Raw genomic sequence first — 19199 nt, 5'->3', positions numbered from 1 at the left:
CCCCCCCCCCCCGGGACGAAAATATTATCCAGAGCGCTTTCGCCTGATCGGCTCTTCAGTGGATTTCAAATTATAACAGAAATAACAAACGTTGACGTCGTTATTATGACGTCATAAAGTAGACAACGTCACGAACAGTGTAAACAATATTTGGAGATGGCGGCAAATATTTTTTACAAACACATGTAAACGTAATAAAATATGTACAAATGATATTGTTTTAAAATAAGAGGTTATTGAAATGAAAGCTAAATAAAGTCAATGCAGAATAAATAATGCAATTATCGATTAAGTTTAGGTTTAAATTTTTTTATGAAATATTGTTCTTTTGCAAGTCGCAGCTGATCACTTTCCTCGCGGACTTTGTAAAATGGAAAAATTTCAAACCGGCATCTCCCGCACATATCAAAATGTTCAAGTGTTACGAACAGAAGGATCCCTTATCTGCTGCTTATGTACCCTCACACGGTCGGCTAGTTTGGTCCCTGTTTGGCCAATGTAATTTTCTCCGCATCCATTACAGGTCATGCAATAAATGATGTTTTTAGATTTGCAGTTCATATTAGAGTTGACTTTGAAAACTGTACCGTTTTTAAATGAAATTGTTTGTCCTGTCTGAATATAGGCGCAAGTCCCACATCGAGAATCCTCGCATTTTGAAACCCGAAAAATTTCTTTAGTCGAAGTAAATTTGGCTCTTGTAAGAAGTTTTTTAAGGTTAGGGGGTTGTCGTCTGCTGTAGATAAGATTTTTTTCCTTTATAATATCCTTTAGAATTTTTGACTGATGTAAAATCGGTAAACCATGCCTCGTGGTATCGAAAATATTATGATTTCTAGGATTGTAGGTTACGACAAACGGGATCTCTGTGGAACTGTTTCCGGGTGTTTTCTCCCTGTTGAATTTTCGTAGTTCAGAAATAGGTACTTGTTTTGCATTTCGTATGGCTTCAGCCACAAGACCGTCGGGGTATTTTTGTCTACAAAGAAATGTTTTGAGTTCCTCCAATCTTTTGTTTCTTCTTTCTTCATTTGAAACTATTGTGCATATCCTTCTGGCCATATTAAATGGAATGTTGCGTTTCGTATGAGCAGGATGACATGAATTAAAAAGAAGGTACTGGTGACTGTCTGTTTTCTTGTAAAATAAATCGGTAGAAATATTGGTATTTTCCTTAATTATTAATACGTCCAAGAAGGGGAGCTCTTTCTCATTGGTTTCGATCGTGAATTGAATGTTTTCATGCAGATCATTGAGTAACTTGTGAAAATTTAATAAATCGTCGCGTGATCTGTTCCAAAAAATAAAACAGTCGTCCAGGTAACGCTTCCATTGATTTTTTATGTAATTTGCAAAATCATCTCCAAATATTTCATGGGTTTCAGCATACATTTTTTCCTCAAGAAAGCCTAATACCAAGGTTGCATATGTTGGTGCAACTTTAGTGCCCATTGCCGTTCCTTTGATTTGTAAATAGTATTTATCGTCAAAAAAGAAATGATTGTTTTCAAGAATGAGTTGTAATCCTTCCAATATAAACTCTTTTGGAAATCTTTGGTCAATTTGGTGACCTTGCTTGTCCATCCAGAAAGAAATTGCTTCTAGCCCTAAGTTGTGCGGAATGTTCGTATAGAGACTAGTGACATCAAAGCTTACTAAAGTGGTGTTGTTTTCCACGGTTTTTGGTAAATGATTTAGAAAGTCCATATCGTCGCGGATAAAACTGGGTATTGTATTACATAGTGGTTTTAGAATGATATCAATCAGGTTACTTAGTCTTTGTGTAGGGCAAGAGGGACCGGCAACTATTGGTCTGAGTTTTAAGTCTCCAGGTTGTGGTAATTTGATATAACTCGAATTTATTTTTTCCATCCCGTCTTTTAGTTCCTTTGATTTGTGAATTTTAGGAAGTCCATAAAAATTACTATTCTTTGTTTCAAAGTTGACCAGATAATCCATTTCTTTTTCAGTCAAGTGATTTTCAAATTTTTTAGTGAATCGTTTAATTTTGTTCATGGTTTTACTGACTTCACACTCCTCAATTTCTCTATAGAAATGACCATCGTTGAGTTGTTCGAGGACTAATTTTTTGTAGTGTTCTTTATCCAGTATAACAATGGTTCCTCCTTTATCCGCTTGTTTAATTATAATGGAATCGTCTTCTATAAGACTTTGAATTGCATTACGTTCTTGACTGCAAATATTGTTTTTTACTGGAACGTTGCTTTCATTAGTATGCGCTGCACTTTTAAGACAATGTATATATTCCTCTAAGTGTTTATCCCTATTTGGATTAGGCTTAAACTTACTTCTGTTTTTCACTAGAGATACATCCGTGCTATCAGAGTCCTGAAAAAATTCCCTCAGTCTTAGTTTACGGCAGAATTCTTATAGATATATATATATATACACACACGCCTGAAATCACAGTGTTTAGGGTGACAATTGAAAGAATCCCGTAAACTCGATGTTACGGCAATGTGTGGCGTTTTCAAAAAGTTCAATGCAGCGTGCCTACTACATTATCGTTGATCACCTGGCCAATCTCCATGTTCTCAAACCCTTATGTAAGGAGATACATCAATCACTCACGTTACCAGACGCGACAAGAAAAAAATACACATCTCAGTCCGGAAGGCATACTCTAAAACCTGGCCTGGCCTGGCTTGACCACATTGGCCTGGCCTGGCCTGGCCTCAAAGTTGGCCTGGCCTCACTTTTGGCCTCAAAATTGGCCTGGCCCCAAATTTTGGCCTGGCCTCAAAAATTGGCCAGGCCTCAAATTTGGCCTCCACAAAATTTTTGGCCTCAAATTTATTTTTATATTTTCTTTACATATTTGATGTTTCTATTGATTTTTTATTGATTTCTTTTCAATGCACATTAAACATCCCGATTGGTGGCTGTAGTGTCTTAAAGTGATAGTGTATTAAAAATAATAGTTACAATTGAAAATATAGTACTAACAATATATATCTATGACTACAAGTATGTTGAGTAATCAATTCTAACAGATTTTTATTCAGTCTGATTTCAATTCATAAGAACTTAAGAATATGATTTTGCCCTGCCAATGTATAACCATGGCATGTTTTTGCAATGTATTTAGATTAAACTGCTCTCAGGATTGGACAATATCAATGTAACTCTTCTTTTACCAATGACTTGTTTGAGAAAAAAGTAATGGAAGAGGCCAATATTTGTTTATTCTAACCAACATAAAAAATCACAAAATATTCTGCTTTGTTCAAATTCTGATAATGACAATTCCCTATAGGAGAACAATTATTTCCTAAAAATACAAGCAACACATACAGGAAACTCTACTCTATAATCAGGAGGTGAAGATTAATGAACGTCACTGAGTCAAGTTATCGGAGGATGCAATGTTGCAGTCATTCACAAATGCCATTAATTAAATTAGACATGTGAAATGTTAAACGACAGAATAGGCAATGAATCTGACCCCAATGTAGCAGATTAGGGACAGAAAAGGTTGATATTGAATTTCTGCTGGGGAGGGAAATTTGGGCTGATTGGTGTTGACAGGTAATGTAAACAAACAGCAAATTTTAAAGTGCATTACACAGTGATAACAATTGAATGCTATGTACAAGTTTACAAATGTTTTGGATATCAATCAGGTCAGTCTCTTAAAATGATGCTTAAATTTTAAATGGGAGATGGGAATGGCAACTTAATCGCTTTAGTATTGGCAAAATCTATTCCTTATAGTAAGAGCAGTGCTGTACATGCATGGCATAGCTATTTTTTGTGTGTTTAGACATGGATTAAAGTAATTCAACTTGAAAAATCGGTCATCTTGTCTTATATATTTTTTCATATAATTATTCCTTAAAGATATTCAATTTCTAAAAGAAATCAATAAAAATTCAATCTAAATCTAAGAAAAGGAGAAAGAAAGAAATTTTAATATTTGAGGCCAAAATTTTTTGAAGAGGCCAAGTTAAAGGTCAGGCCAATTTTTGAGGCCAGGCCAAAATTTGGGGCCAGGCCAATTTTGAGGCCAAAATGCGGCCAGGCCAACTTTGAGGCCAGGCCAGGCCAGGCCAATGGGGCCAAGCCAGGCCAGGCCAGGTTTTAGAGTATGCCCAGTCCGGAACGGAATAACTAACTCTTGTTCAGAGGGACACAAAGGTGAATAACTGTTTCAGAGGGAGGATAGAACGGGGAAAATCAAAGGCTGTGTAAAAGTAAACATAGTTAAGAGTAATTCCATAAAGAAAAGATAGAATATGAATAGGTGAAATCATAAAGGGAATATCTGTGTTAGAGGAAATGCAGGAAGGTTAAAGCAATATGAGCTGCAATTTTCATGTTGAAATTTTTTTTTTTAAGAAAATGTTATTTTCTACTAAAATGACAAAAAATATCATGGTTTTAAAATTTCTGTTAGCTCTGTTTTTGTGGGAAAAGCCATTAAGAAGCCTTAATTGGAGCAAAATTGAATTATTGTCGTCCTGTACAAAAATTGATCTGCTATACAGTATATTCCTTATACGTGAAATATTTCTTTTGACAAAAATTAATGATTTTTTCAAGTCTTATTCATCATAAAAGTTTAAGTTACAGGCAGACTTAGTATACTAGCAGGTTTTTGCAGCAAAATAAAATTCTAAACAATACAGCTCATATTGCTTTAAACATATGTTACAGGAGTGACAATGTTAGCGGTATAATGAGAAGTCACAGATGGGGAACTTAGGGAGTGAAGACGGGGGGAGCAAGGGAAATTATAATTAGCTTAACATGCTCTAATTGTGTTTGAGAATTTTTGAGAATATTTTATGAAATTTACTTTTATATTCATCAAACCTTTATCATTACTACACTTTAATATACGACCAGATATACTATGATATACTACTAAAGTCGTAGGTCATGATACTATTTATTTAATTGTCCGTGTACAAGGAAGGTTATAAATCTATAGACTGTGCACACGCTCTTTGTGATGTCGAGTGACCGCTAGAGAACAAAAAAAAATTACAATCAGGCCAGCATTTTTTTTATTTTTAGGTTTACAAACAACAAAATGATAAAGTTCCGTAGGAGGAGGAAATAAAAAAAAAATCTCTTTTGACCTACAATTTTTTTACTTTTAGGTTTACGAACCACAAAATTGTAAAGTTCTGTAGGAGAAAAAAACACTTTTATGACATCATCTTTATTCTAATATTAATATAATGAATGACAACTTCATGATAGTGGTGTATAACTGCATCAAGTGTAGCATGTGAAAAGTATGTCATCTGTGTAACATATCTCTGAAATAGTACAATAGAATATTAGACATACAGCTTTGATAATTACATGTACATATAGCAATGTCAGGGGTGTGCAATTACAAAATTTGGCCACAAAGTTACTAGCCCGATATTCAAAGTTACTAGTCAGACTATTGTCGGACATGTCAACATTTCATTTTTTTTTTAAAAACCTAAATTTTATGTACGTAAAGTAATAATGTTTTCTCCTGTATGATACTAGTATTTAATTATTAATATACAAAATATTTATTACTTTCACGTTTTCTGCAGTTAAAAAATATTCAACTTCATTGATCTCACATTTTATTTACAAAATTGGTTTGAGTGTTTATATGTGAGAAAACTCAAACATAACACTGTGAATGTGAACAGACTCTATAAAATCATTGCAACTATATGTGTGCATGTATTTTATCCTGTTGAATTTCCATGTACAAAGTACAACTATGCAATTAATAATGTAATGGTAAATTTTAATTGAAAATAACGGAAAATGCACAAACAATAATATAATTTTTTTTTTAAATTCACTAGGCAGGTCACTTTAAAATGTGTTCATGAGAATAGTTACTGCAGAAATTTATAATATCTCTAATACATCTCTCTCTCTCTCTCTCTCTGTAAAATAAATTTTTTAAAAAGCCAATGAATACATATGCCAATTCAACACAAAAAGAAAGGGAATCATTTTACAGTGATGTACATGAAAACAGCTGCACAGGTAACTATCTAAGCCATGTTCAATGAGGTGTGACTATCTCGTCTAGCCACTGGTCAACACTGTCGGTAAAACTTCAAAGTATGACACTTACAGCAGAGTGTTTGTAGAAGCTTCTCTGAAGAATGTAGCACGAGAAAAAGATGCGTAAGAAATTTTTAGGCTATCATGACACAAAAAGAGCAGATTTTATGCCTCTGTGATAACAATGACGATACACTTTTCCTACTAGGAAAAATTTGCTGTCGGGGAGAAAAAAAGATCTTTTTGTAATTTTATTTTTTTTTCTAAAAACTCAGAAAACCGAGCGGTAGGTTTGTAAACCTAAAAATAAAAAAATGCTGGCCTCAGATATAAATAATTCTAACAGAGAGAGAGAGAGAGAGAGAGAGAGAGAGATGCGTGAGTGTGGCTCAATATTTGTATTCGGTGCAGCTGTGAAGTACTTTGAACGGAGAACGGAGATTAGCGACAAAGGACTTGGGTGTACCTACCCGGTTTCAGAAAAAGGTGGTTGGACAAGTGATGGCCTTGTAGTAGAGAAAGGTGAGTGTGAAAACATGCCATGGATTCAGATTTACAAGTCCCAAATTGTGTTTTAGAAGGGTGGAGTCAGCCGGTATACGCGTGCAAGTGATTTATATATGTGGAATGTGTTTATTCACCAATCAAGGGCTCTCGGGGGCATATTCATAAAAACAATAATATAATTACAACAAATGATTAATGAAACATAAATAGAAAGAAGCCCGTTAGCCCTACTAAATGTTTTGCATCGCTATATCAATTCTGTCTGTGATTTATTGTTGTGATACATGTAGTTATATCTATGTTAACTCTACACACATCGGCGGTTAGTGCTGCCCCCATCATGTGTCTGTGTGTACACAACGTGTTGAAAGGTGACTCCCGACGAACACATGTATATGTATATTTAAGAAATAAACAGCAATTTAAAAAGTTCACTGGGATATGAACTTGGTTGATCACGTGAAACTTATCTAACAGTTCCTCAGATTTATTGTTTGTAATCACATATGTCCCTTCAGAAAATACTAGATCTATACACGTCCACTGTTTTACTGATATAGAACAAGAAATGCTGAATATGTAAAAAAAAATAATACTCAGAATATGTGTTCATTAGGCGATTTCAGTGCAAGAACTGGCAAGTTGAAAGAATGTATGTTTAGATAAAAAAAAAATTGGCAAACTATAACAACAGAAAAACGGCAATTATTAGAACAGGTTAATATATTGTTGGACTAAAATAGTTCACTTGAAAGGTCAAGTTGTGATAACTATAGATACAAATGGATTGAACTGTGTAAGAATAACAATCTTTATATTGTCAACGGCCAACTTGGAGAGATTCGGTTAACCTGTAAAGAAAGAGGTGCTCTAGATTATTATGTATTATGTAATGCTTCTTTATTGCAGTCAGTAAAAGGCTTTTTATTCACGATTTTTGTAACTTATACTTCGACGCTTATAGGCCAATCACCTTTGAGCTTTTATATCACATTCCAATAGAGAAACAATCAACTGGCCAATCAACCGAAAAGGTAGATTTAGGAGTCTGGAAAAGCTACAGAATTTGAAAAAGCGATAAATTAAAGGAAACTGTCAGAAATATTGAATACTTACAAGATAAACCCATTGAAGAAAAGCACGATGTGGACAAAATCATTTGGGAAGTCTGTAATATTTTATATTTTAGTGCGTCAGCAGGAAAGACATTTAAAAATAAAACTTCCCAGAATAAAAGACAAAACTATGCTTATAAACCATGCTTCAATAAAACTTAATTGTCGCACAGCCAGAAGAAAGTTCCACATTGAAAAACGTTAACATAATAAAGAAAAATCAAATGAAACATTAAATAATCTTAATTTGTGGCAAAGAATACAAGAGAACATTGGATAAAAGCATCAAGGACTACATTAGATCTAATAGTATTTCAGGCAAGCTTAAGGAACTCCATCACCTCATAGTATTCATATAGTACCAATATGAAAGACAAAACTAGTGTAAATATTGATTTAATATATGAGTTTATGAAGAAAAACCCCAGAACAAACGAAGACACAGTCGATTACCGAGAGATAGATATAAAGATAAACTTATATAATGATACACTTTTAAATCAGTCTACAGCACAGATTAGAACGTTTTCACTTTTCTTTAGGTTCATAAAAGGAAGCATATTTGCAAATGTAATATAGCTAGTTATCTACGAAGTTTATTCCCACTTTGCCAATATTCTAAAATTCTCAGTTCCCACTTGGCCAACATGCACACAGGTAAATATATTACACACGGATTATGTGTGCAACCCCCACCCCATCTTCACCAACCCCCAGTTATCCCAGGAAAACGATCGCGGCACCCTGCTGAAAATATTTGCAACTGCAGCGACTTAATAATCAGACAATAAAACGCCTTCTTTGGTGGTTTATGCATTTAACTGTTACGTTTTGCATCCCTTCATAACAAAGTGAGTATAAGTGCCAGGATTATTGTTATCATCGAACGGTGGTTTCATAGAAGAAAGAGGCACATATGAAAGTTTGGAGGTTTAACGTTACATGTAATTCATGTATTTTGTGAAATCCATGTCTCATCACGTAAACCAATGACCAAAATGGGAAAAAAAACCCACTCGTAGTTAACGAATTAGACTTCATTCGATCATTATCTACCTAAGAAGCCATGTGGCTCAAAGGTATAACAATTGGTCAGTGTCAAACTGTAAGACTCTGCACTGACATCAGCCAGATATATATTTATTTCCCATATCTATTCTTAGATTATGTTCAAGGATAATCTATTACATGTAGTTTTAATTTTTTCAACTAAACAAAACTAATGGCTAATTATCAGGCCATGCCCCCTTTTAATCACAATCTGCTATCATTGTTAATTTCCTTCCTTTCTTCTACAAATGTATAGCTATAATAACGGATTGACTGTAGTGTATATCGTTCCGCGAATCGGAAAAAAACTAACAGTTTGTGCATTCTTATGGCTCAGTAAATCTATGAGCCTCAGTTTGGAAATGCTACTGCGCACTGATGTACGGGACATTTATTTTTACACCAACATTTAGATACAATAAATTGTCCTTTCATTAGGCAAGGGAAAATAACTAATATCCACCAATTGTGTATGCATAGTACAAAAACCACGCTGAATGTGTGGAAAATATGTTACCTAAAGCATAATTTTTTTATTGATCAAGTGTAAATTAAAATATAATGGTGAAACTATTCATTACTCTGTTATAGTAATTTTTAGTAGCAGAACGCTGTTTAAAAAAAACTGTCTGTATTACTTACGAATCTTTCTGTGCGTTACAAATTCGGTCAGGGAAACCTATTTTCATTTATTTATATTAAGACCACAATTCCTTTAATCTAGTCTAATCTAATCTAATCTAATCTATTGAGCTTCTTAAATCATTCCTCTGAAGTACATACTGTTATATCGTGTCTAAATTCTAAACTTATAAAGATTTAGTTTATATTCCGTGTTATTTATTTCTAGAGTTACATTTTGATAGGCCATTCATGTAAATGTACTACCGGTATATATAAATCTATATAAATTGATTGAAAATCCCACGACCTTCTTCAAAAATCAAAACGTTGCGCAACATTAGCTCACCGGAGCTAAAAGACGAAAAAAAAAACAGCCAAGAGAGAAAAGTTTTACTTAATTGAGCAATGTGGCCCATCGATGAGACCTCATGTAAAGCCTCTTTTACACCTTTTGGAAAACTAGCTAGTTAGTTTTGTAAAAGGTAAAATAATCTAGTATGGGAACGATTTGAATGGAAACAAATTGTCAATTTTGATTATTTTCAAAATAAGTGTGGTCTTCATTCAAAGTCTAATTAAAATTGTCAATATTAACAATTTGCCAATGCAATAAAGTATCCATGCAATGACAAAAAATATGTCACGGGCAATTTCTGAGGACATATTCCATTGAACATAACTCAGTGATGAACAACAATCACCGTGTCTGGTCCGTGTCTTTTAGGGATCTATACACAACCGCTAGCTGCTTAAAACAGTGTGTGTTAGGGATCTCTGAATGGTACTTCACACACTCGCTAGCTGCTTAAAACAATTCAGACTTGATAGTTCCTTCCTGGTTAAGAATTTGAATGGAAAACTTCATATCAACTACTGCAAACTGGCAGGGAATCTACATATATATGAAAGCGACACAATCTGCTATATTACAAGACTGCCTGTGTGCGTTTTCTTCTAGGCATACCACTATTTGCATTATCTTCATCCACCCTTTCCATTCAAAGGTATATTTGTTTTGATTGGAACTTGCTTAGAACTTTACTTGAGCAATTTTACAAAAAGTCTATTCTTTACGACGAGTATATCAAAGCATTTAAAAAAATATATATTAAGAAAATGCAATTTACTGGTTCTAATATAATACTAGTAACTAATACTGATTAACTTAAGGCTCTTACTCTGTGTCAAGGTGTAATGAGCGGTAACAATAGGACATTCAACTCTTAACACCCGTCGTCTGTAAGCATTACTGAATGCACGATGTCCACTATCAAATCTCGGCTTGACCTGGATAACAAACCCTCTAACGGTTTATTGACTTAACACTCCACCTTTCATAAGGAAATCAAGGGAACTCGCCTTATCCATATTCCCCCTGAGTCATGCAAGTAATGAATGAACTGAATGTCGACCGGACGAGATAGCCCGCCATTACACAGGTCAGTGGTCAAGCTTCTAATGATAATCAAAGTATCGAAATTACACAGAAAAGACAATTTACTCTTCAAATAAGCGCGGACACGATTTAAACGATTTAAGATGGAACCGTTCTAATTTCGTTTTGTTTGGACCATTTTTTGTATCTACATTATCGAACGAAAGTAAAAAAGAGGCACATGGGCCACTCGCTTCCCTGAGCAACATTTGTCATAACTTAATTAGATTTATGTAGTCATATACAAAATATCTGGACAATGTATAGTGGAATAGGTCCTAGCTGTATCAAGATTTTAAAGATTTTTTAACTAATATTCTGATGTTAAACATTGAGTCCCTTTAGTAACAAGATGATTTCATAGTCATATCACATATTGAATATTGCAGTTCTTAAGAAGATCTTAAGGTGGAAGAACACATCGTCATTTTAATGATTGACCTCTGATCGAAACGACATTTTGTTTTATTAAAAGGATTTCATCGACGGAAACATATAACTTACTTTATAGCCGAGTGGATAAAGTGTCGGGCTTGTGATCCGTACATACCGAGTTCTAATCCTGCAGGTGCTTTTGTTGTTACTTACTGCATTGATTTTTTTAGATATTCATTTTTTATCCCCAATTTGCAAATTTTTCGCTATGTTAAGATTGGACCTCCCCCAGTGTGGTCCCACTCTACCCCCGTAGATCACGTTTTGGTAAACTTAAATCCACAAAATCAATGAATGTCACAAAGTTACAGGATTTTAGGCGAATGTTTATTTAAGAGAGATTAATAAAAATATTTCTCTACATGTAAGAATTTAACCCCATCCTACCCCTGGGGATCGTGATTTAAACAAAGAAACTATCCTACCTGAGGATGCTTCGATACAAGTGAGAGCTTTTTTGGCCAATTGGCTTTTTCATTATATTCCTAAGTAAACATTTGACCCCCTCCCATCGTTGCCCCACCCAATCTCCGGGAATCATAATTTAAAGAAACTTGAATCAAACTACCAGAGGATGCTTTCACGCAACTGGTTTTTGAGAAGAAGATTTTTAAAAGATTTTCTCTATATATTCCTTTGAAATAAAATTGCCCCCACTGGGGCCCAACCCTACCCCTAGGGGTCATAACTTGAACAAACTTGAATCTATACTACATGTACCTGATGCTCCTTCCACACAAGTGATAGCTTTTCAGCCCAAATGGTTTATGAAATAAAGATTCTCTATATATTCCTATGTAAAACTTCGACCCCCTCCCTCTTTGTGGTCCAACTCTATCCCCGAGGATCATACTTTGTTCTGAACAAACTTCAATCTACATTCCCTGAGCATGCTCACACACAACTTTCAGCTTTTCTGACCAATTGGATTTTGAAAAGATTTTAAAGAGTTTTTTTCTCAACAGTACCTAATGATACTTTCATACCAGTCTCAGCTTTTCCAGCCTAACAGTTTTCTGGAAGTCGAAATGTAAAATGTTTACGGACGGACAGACAGACGGATGCCGGACAAAAAGTAATTAGAAACACTCACTTGAGCTTTCGGCTCAGGGGAGCTTAAAAAAGGGAAATGTCGATGCAATTTAGCCTTTACCCACAACTTTTCTCAGTACAAAATGATATTTTTTTTTCAAAATTAGCCCTTTTAAAAATTTTTTTTTTACATCTAAATGGCATTTGCTAAAAGACGGGATCATTGGTTGGTCACCATATCAACGACGTCTAATTTCAGTTGATTTATTAGACCTACGATTTGACTGAGATGTATTTATCTCTATACTGTAGTATCTATACTAACTGTTCATTTTTTTATTTCCAGGAAACAGAATGAGGGCTCAACAGGGACTGAAACTCGCCCTAGTGTGTGTGAGTGGAGCTGCTGTCCTCTGGTTATGGGTCTCATGGAGCAGGTCCCTTAATGACCCGACCACTCTGACTATGAAAAGCCAGCCATGTGGGAATATCACAACAGGGCTGTCCAGAATAGAGTCTGTGTCCTCATTGCTTCCTAAGCGATCTCCAAAATTTAAGAACCAAGAATGTGCTGTTCCCAACCAAGTCAGAAAACTTTCAAACAAGGAGAAACACTTAAAGAGTAGATGTGTAGAGAATTTTAAACGGGACCACGCTCGCGGTGCTGGCGAGTTCTGGAAAGGAGAAACACAGTATATCCGACACAAGCATCATAGATATTTGACTTCACAAAGCCTCGTTCTCGACATTGGTGGCAACAAAGGAGAGGACGCAGACGCCATGATTCAAGCCTACCATCCGGGCATCTACGTAATCCTAGAACCAATCAGTTCGCTGTTCACATTACTAGTAGAGAAGTTCAAGAGGAATGAAAAAGTCGTCCTGTATAATTTTGGATTAGCAGCCAAAGACAGTAAGTTCTACGTTAACGTTCTCGGACATGGCGGTGACGCGACTTCCGTTTTCGAAGGAAACAAGGGAGGCAATTGTGAGTTAAAGGTATTTAATACCACTAATTTCATGTACCGACTAGGTGTTCCCTGTCTCGATATTGATCTGATCACAATTAATTGTGAGGGATGTGAATTTGAAATACTGGAAACTTTGATTTCAAGTGGACTTATTTCAAAGTTCCGACATGTGCAATTTGCAACTCATCCATTACTGTCCCACCTAGAAAAGCCCGTACAGCGGTATTGTGAAATCCAAGAGAGGTTAGCTCGAACTCATATCATTGACTACCAATTCAAATTTTGTTGGGAAACATGGAAAAGAAAGGATATAAGTTAAACAAACTGCCAGTTAATTTTCCTTGAGTTGGCTGGGAAGTATAATCTGGTGTATAACGTAGCACTGTAAGCAAACCCATGATTCCTAACGTCATTCAAACTAATCGTCTCACGTATCACAGCGAAACAAGAGGGTATCAACATCTTACAGATAATAGTTGTATTGCAATTGACTAATGAAACATGGTCTGGATATCAGGAACAACTTTAACAACGTTCGGACAACTCAGAAACGGGTGTATTATACAGTGCGATACGTCTGATCAAACATTTGAACAAAGTTTCTTTGGTCGTATTACTCTTTATTAGTAACTTTATCATACACGAATACTCTAAGACTATGATATGATATTCACATGTAACAGTATTTTCATAGTTCTATAACCTTATTGTTCTTGTCGTTTTGTTTTGTGTTTTTTTTTCAATTTTGTATTTTCATTTTGATTTTCTTTATATTTTCCCAACATGGTAGTTACTTGTTCAAACATGATTAAGAACTATAAATCAAACATCTACGTGTTGTATTTTTGGAGTTTATCAGACATGCACATAACGAAAAAAAAGAAAGAAAGTGAAGGACATGTAAACACAATAATGTATAGACTCGAGCCACAGAATGACAATGTAGAGCCACAGAATGACAATGTAGAGCCACAGAATGACAATGTATAGATTCATATCAAAAACATATCTTAAATTCGAACATCAGACAGTCAGAAGATCATCCAACTAACAAACCATACACTCAAACAACAGACAGGCAGTAGATCCGTACCTCAAACAAGTCTTAGACTCATATAACAGTCGATTTGAACTTCAGTTAAACCACAGACAAGTACCACAGAAAATAATCGGTTACTACCACAAACGGCCAGACAATAGACTCCCTCTACAGACTATCGACTCGAACCACAAACACACAATAGACTTATACCGCAAACAGACAACAATTTTAAAATGATTATAGCTTTTTTGGATCAATTTGATGATTTCGCTACCCGAGAAGTACAATATGAGCCGGAAGCGAGGTGAGTATTGTACTTCTCTGGTAGCTAAAAACACTGTGCCGGATAACTACACCAGTACCAAGATGGCATTTTTGCACCCTCTTAGTAGGCAGTTTTGTAAAAATCAATATATATCAAATGATAGACCATTGTCTAGAGAGTATATAACCTCTTTTTTTAAGTGTGTCTCACATGGCAGGTGAGATATTTACCTTTAAAAATTAATATCATGTAGAAAAACAGAAATTCCAATAGTAGAAATAACTTTCCTACAGGAAATATTGAAAATCCTATAGGATTTTCTTTAAATCCTCACTATAGCAATTAAATTTTTTATAGGAGAAAAGTATTTCATGCAGGATTTTAATTCAGATCGGTTTTTTTTTCGTAAAGGAAATTTAGATTTCCTATCGGAATTTAAATTCCTATGAGAGTTTTGTTCAAATTCATTCGAAATTTGAATTTCTATAGGAAGTATTTTTTATTCCGGTAGGAAATTTCAAATATCCTATAGGAAAATTGTTTTTCTAACAGGTGAAATACAATAATAACAAAGGTGGTTATAAATTCCTCAAGCAATGATCTATATGGAATAATTGAATTTTTCGATACATACAGCTAAGACGGGTGCAAAAAAAGCCACCTTGGCACTGGAAAAATAACCCGGCACAGTGTTTAAATCATCGTATTGACCTTAAAAACCCCCAGCAATAATTATATACCATTTTATGATTTATTAATATCTAGCTCTCTGATTGGCTAATATCCAACTATCTATATCTATATATATTTACGTTGGATTTCTCAGTCTTCAAACTAAAATCTTCGCTTGAAAACACCAGGGAGATAGTGTATGTCAGTATCAATTCTACGCTGAATCAAATACTGAAATAATTATTGCAGGGTTTGTTTTTTTTAGGTCAATCCGATTATTTAACTACTATCGGAGTACAATACATGTATTTATCTCGGCTCCGGCTCGGTGAATTGTGTACTTCTCGGGTAGCTAAATCATCGTATTGACCTAAAAAAACCAGCAATAATTGTAAGTTAAATTAAGTAACCTGACAAGTTTATTATCTTTCCTCCAGCTATAGTTTAGTAAACGTTACAAACCCGTTGTTACACATTTGACCTCTCCAGTTTTTTCTTTATTTGTTAAGTCATGAAAATTAGTTACCACAGTGAAAAACAGATGTATTTTATTCGTTAATTTTTATGATTTTTTTTCTTCGAAAATGAGATTCTTTTACATACAGAGGACGTGATACTAATCACATTTTATTCTTTTGGCCTTAACTGATAGTCTGCAAATGATTACCCCATAGCATATTTCTTAAATAGCAGTCTATTTTAAGCCAAAACTCAGCAGAGTTAAATTAATTTTACTCTACTCAAATTTAAACTTTTTTAATAAAAGTAAAATACAACGTTCGTGGCCACAGGCATGCACGTAGCACGTAGCATCGTTTTTGAAAGTGGGGGGGGGGGGCACACTCGTCCATAAAATCTTGACAAACAAAGAAAAAAGGTTTCTTTCCAAAATCCTGAAAATCCTAATCCGTGGGGGTGGGGGGGGGGAGGGGGGGGGGGTTGTAGTATACCTTTTACCTTCAATATCACTATTTATTTCCTTATTTTCAATTCAATTTTTTTCATGGTCCCATAAAAGTGGGGGAGGGCCAACTCCATGTTAATTCAATTTTTATATGTAAATTTAACAAAAAAATTTGATGCACAAAAATAAGGGAGGGGGGAGGGGGGCTGCCCCCCCCCCCTCCGATGCTACGTGCCTGACAGGGTCGGATCTCGGAATTTTAGCCATCTCAGTTTCCATGTTCTTTTTATTGACAAGAGATATAGGTCCTCTACATGGCTGCAGTTAGTAGTAAACCCACGTGTGGCAGCATGTCCTAAAGTTTAATTTTGCTTCTCCTTTTCAATCATGTGTATCTGTTCACCGATTACAGATGAAATCATTGAAATTTGATATCGTGTCAGGTGTTCAGATTTCATACGTTCTTTCACGTGGATCTATTGATTGCTGACAGGTGTAGTATCGAGTATCTTTTTATCTCATCATAACGCTGATGATACACCTGCAGCATGGCAGGGGGTGGGGATGGGGGTAGTACAGCCATGATTTAAGAGTTCTATCATGATTACAAGTAATTGTCGTTGGTTTATTTCCATTTAAGGTATCACTGCTGTCTCAGTTTACCCGAGGTGTTATTTTTCAAGACATTAATTTGTTTCAGGTGGAGTTGAATCTATCATCCACAAACAATGTATTGTTTTATATCCTTAATACCAAAAAAGTATCATCACATGCTTTATGTAATATCAATTTGAATTGGGGTACACGCTTAATTATAACGAAGTACCAGGGACGGGAGATTTAACTTCCTTATAAACCTAAATTGAATTCCGTCAAGTTTACAACATTAAACAAAGTCACCAGTGGCGTAGCTACCATGTATGCTTATATGCCTGAGCATGCACATCATTTGGGGGGAAAAGAAAGAAACTCAGTAAAAAAAAGAAAAAAAGAAAAAAAAGAATTCAAGTATTAAGGTCCATACTTAGCTATCCCTTCAACCGGTTTCCGTCACCCAATCCTACTTTATCCGGAATAAATGCTAAACAAAGACGTCTTAAGTACCAAATATAGACACGCAATGTTGTCTTACAGTATCATAATTATTAAAGAACAGTACACAATGCATGTACCTAATAAAGCACATCATTTTAATTTCCCCCATAGATATCACAGCTTTATTGAGATATTCATTAGCATAAACTAGGTGAAAATGAACTTAAGAATAACAGATTTGAGTGGGTCAAAAACAAGCGTCAAAAGTGTTTTCTTCTTTTAATAAGCTTTTAATAAGTTTTGTGATTTTATTTAATGCCTAAACTATAACCAAAACAATTTTAAATGCTTAAAAATATGCTTAAATAGTGAGCATTCCTTTCAATTTCTGCGATGATTGTTAGTGTTAAAAATCGTCAGAATTCATGAGCTTCCGGGGCCTTCGCCCCCTGGGCCCCCACCAGGCTTCGTCCTGGACCCACTGGGGGCCTCATGGCGGCCCCCACACCCCGGCCAATTTAAGCATGCACTTCGTTTCTGGTCTAGCTACGCCACTGGTCACGGGGAACGAATATAACTTTGCTGTAAGCGTAAATTCATTTCGCCCAAAATGCAACTTGGTATTCCTCTATTGAAAAGTTGCATTCTTAATATTCAAAACATTAAGACATATTCTAAAAAGGACTTTGTTACTTCTTTAAAACAATCTCAGACTAAAAAATATTTGATGGATTGGCAGCACTCAAATGAAACACTTAAAGATGGCAAACTTGTTACTTACATATTTTTGAAAACTAACTTCAGAGTGGAAAAGTATTCTTCCACAGACCTGAATACAGAAAGCCAATCTGTAGACTGCGGATATCAGCGCATATACTTTTTATTGAATTGGGCAGATATAATAACACACCTAGAACAGAAAGAATATGTAACAAGTGAAAAGCTGTCAATGTGACAGCAAACCGGGTTTTCTTTTATGTAAACTGTATCCATAATCCATGTCAACCCGTATCCAGTGAAATGGAGTACCCTACATGTATATGCAATATTTTGCCAAAAAATGACTAAGTTCAAAAGCTGGTATTTTCTTCATAAATAATCAGAAATCAAAATCCTAGCAATATGCACACCTCTGATATATGTAGAATTGATCTGCAAAAGAACAACTTCCTAACTTCAAAGCTGTAAGAGGAGTTATCCGTACAATGAGGGTACCCTTTTGACAGCCGCCCGCCCTCCATTTTAACCATTTTAATAACCGGATTTTTCCGTTGGAAAACCCGGTTAAAAATTGTACACTTAATAGAATTGAAGATGAATAACATTTTCTTATCCACTGCAGCAAATTTACAAAAGAAAGAGAGGAACTATTTGATTTAATTTCATCTAAAGCAAAGCATTTTACTAGTTTGCAAGATAAACAAAAATTATTGGATTTTAAACTGTGAAGAATTAGATATATTAAACGCTCTTGGTAAATTTTCAGAAGGCATTGCCTTAATTTGTATTTCCTAGTCAAATATTGGTTTGTTAACTTTTCAGTCATATGATAAACTATTTCAGATTTGTATATACATTTGTATTTTGACATATTTATGTATGGTGTTTAACATAAATACAGAAGACATTGTATTGAGTGTATAGAAACATACATATATACTAATAAATGTTTATGTCTGTCCTGTCCTTTTGTACATATTTATTGAATGTTATAGGTACATTGGATGCTGTATACACGTACAACCTTCATGTTGCCCCTTGAAGGCCCTTAATTGGTAAATAAATTGAATTGAAATTGAATTGAATATAGGCGTGTTCACTATAACAGTTTTTTAATGGTTATAAACATGTATTCTTTTTCTTTTAAAAAGAAAAGTTCTACTTATAGATCATGTTGAGAATATTGCATAATTTTAATACAACATACACCCTCTTAAACCAGAGCTACCGAAGAAGGACCAACTCCCCTGTCTGGCCATTTAGATGACTTTGAACTTGGATCGGAACAGGTTCATGACACACCCTCCAAAAATATTGGTTGCTGAGTTGTGTAGTTCAGACACGGAGACAGACATGACT

At 34.9% G+C, this 19199-nt stretch overlaps 1 protein-coding gene across 3 annotated transcripts; it reads left to right on the top strand.

Moving 5' to 3' along the window:
- The first annotated feature begins 6383 nt into the window (after positions 1 to 6383).
- Positions 6384 to 14044, top strand: LOC105343167 (uncharacterized). Of its 3 annotated transcripts, XM_020073298.3 has the most exons (3): positions 10137 to 10333; positions 10519 to 10768; positions 12578 to 14044. In XM_020073298.3, the coding sequence occupies exon 3, from the start codon at positions 12586 to 12588 to the stop codon at positions 13519 to 13521; it is 936 nt and encodes a 311-aa protein (XP_019928857.3). In that variant the 5' UTR covers positions 10137 to 10333; positions 10519 to 10768; positions 12578 to 12585; the 3' UTR covers positions 13522 to 14044. The 3 variants fall into 3 exon arrangements, with proteins under 3 accessions (XP_019928856.3, XP_034336312.2, XP_019928857.3); XM_020073297.3 differs by lacking the exons at positions 10137 to 10333; positions 10519 to 10768 and adding an exon at positions 6384 to 6555; XM_034480421.2 differs by lacking the exon at positions 10519 to 10768 and having other exon boundaries at positions 10104 to 10333.
- The last annotated feature ends 5155 nt before the right edge of the window (positions 14045 to 19199 follow it).

The sequence above is a fragment of the Magallana gigas genome, chromosome 5 (assembly GCF_963853765.1).
Source record: "Magallana gigas chromosome 5, xbMagGiga1.1, whole genome shotgun sequence".
Lineage (NCBI taxonomy): Eukaryota > Metazoa > Mollusca > Bivalvia > Ostreida > Ostreidae > Magallana > Magallana gigas.
The sequence above is the reverse complement of the archived record's forward strand: the minus strand, read 5'-3'. Positions and strand labels throughout refer to the sequence as shown.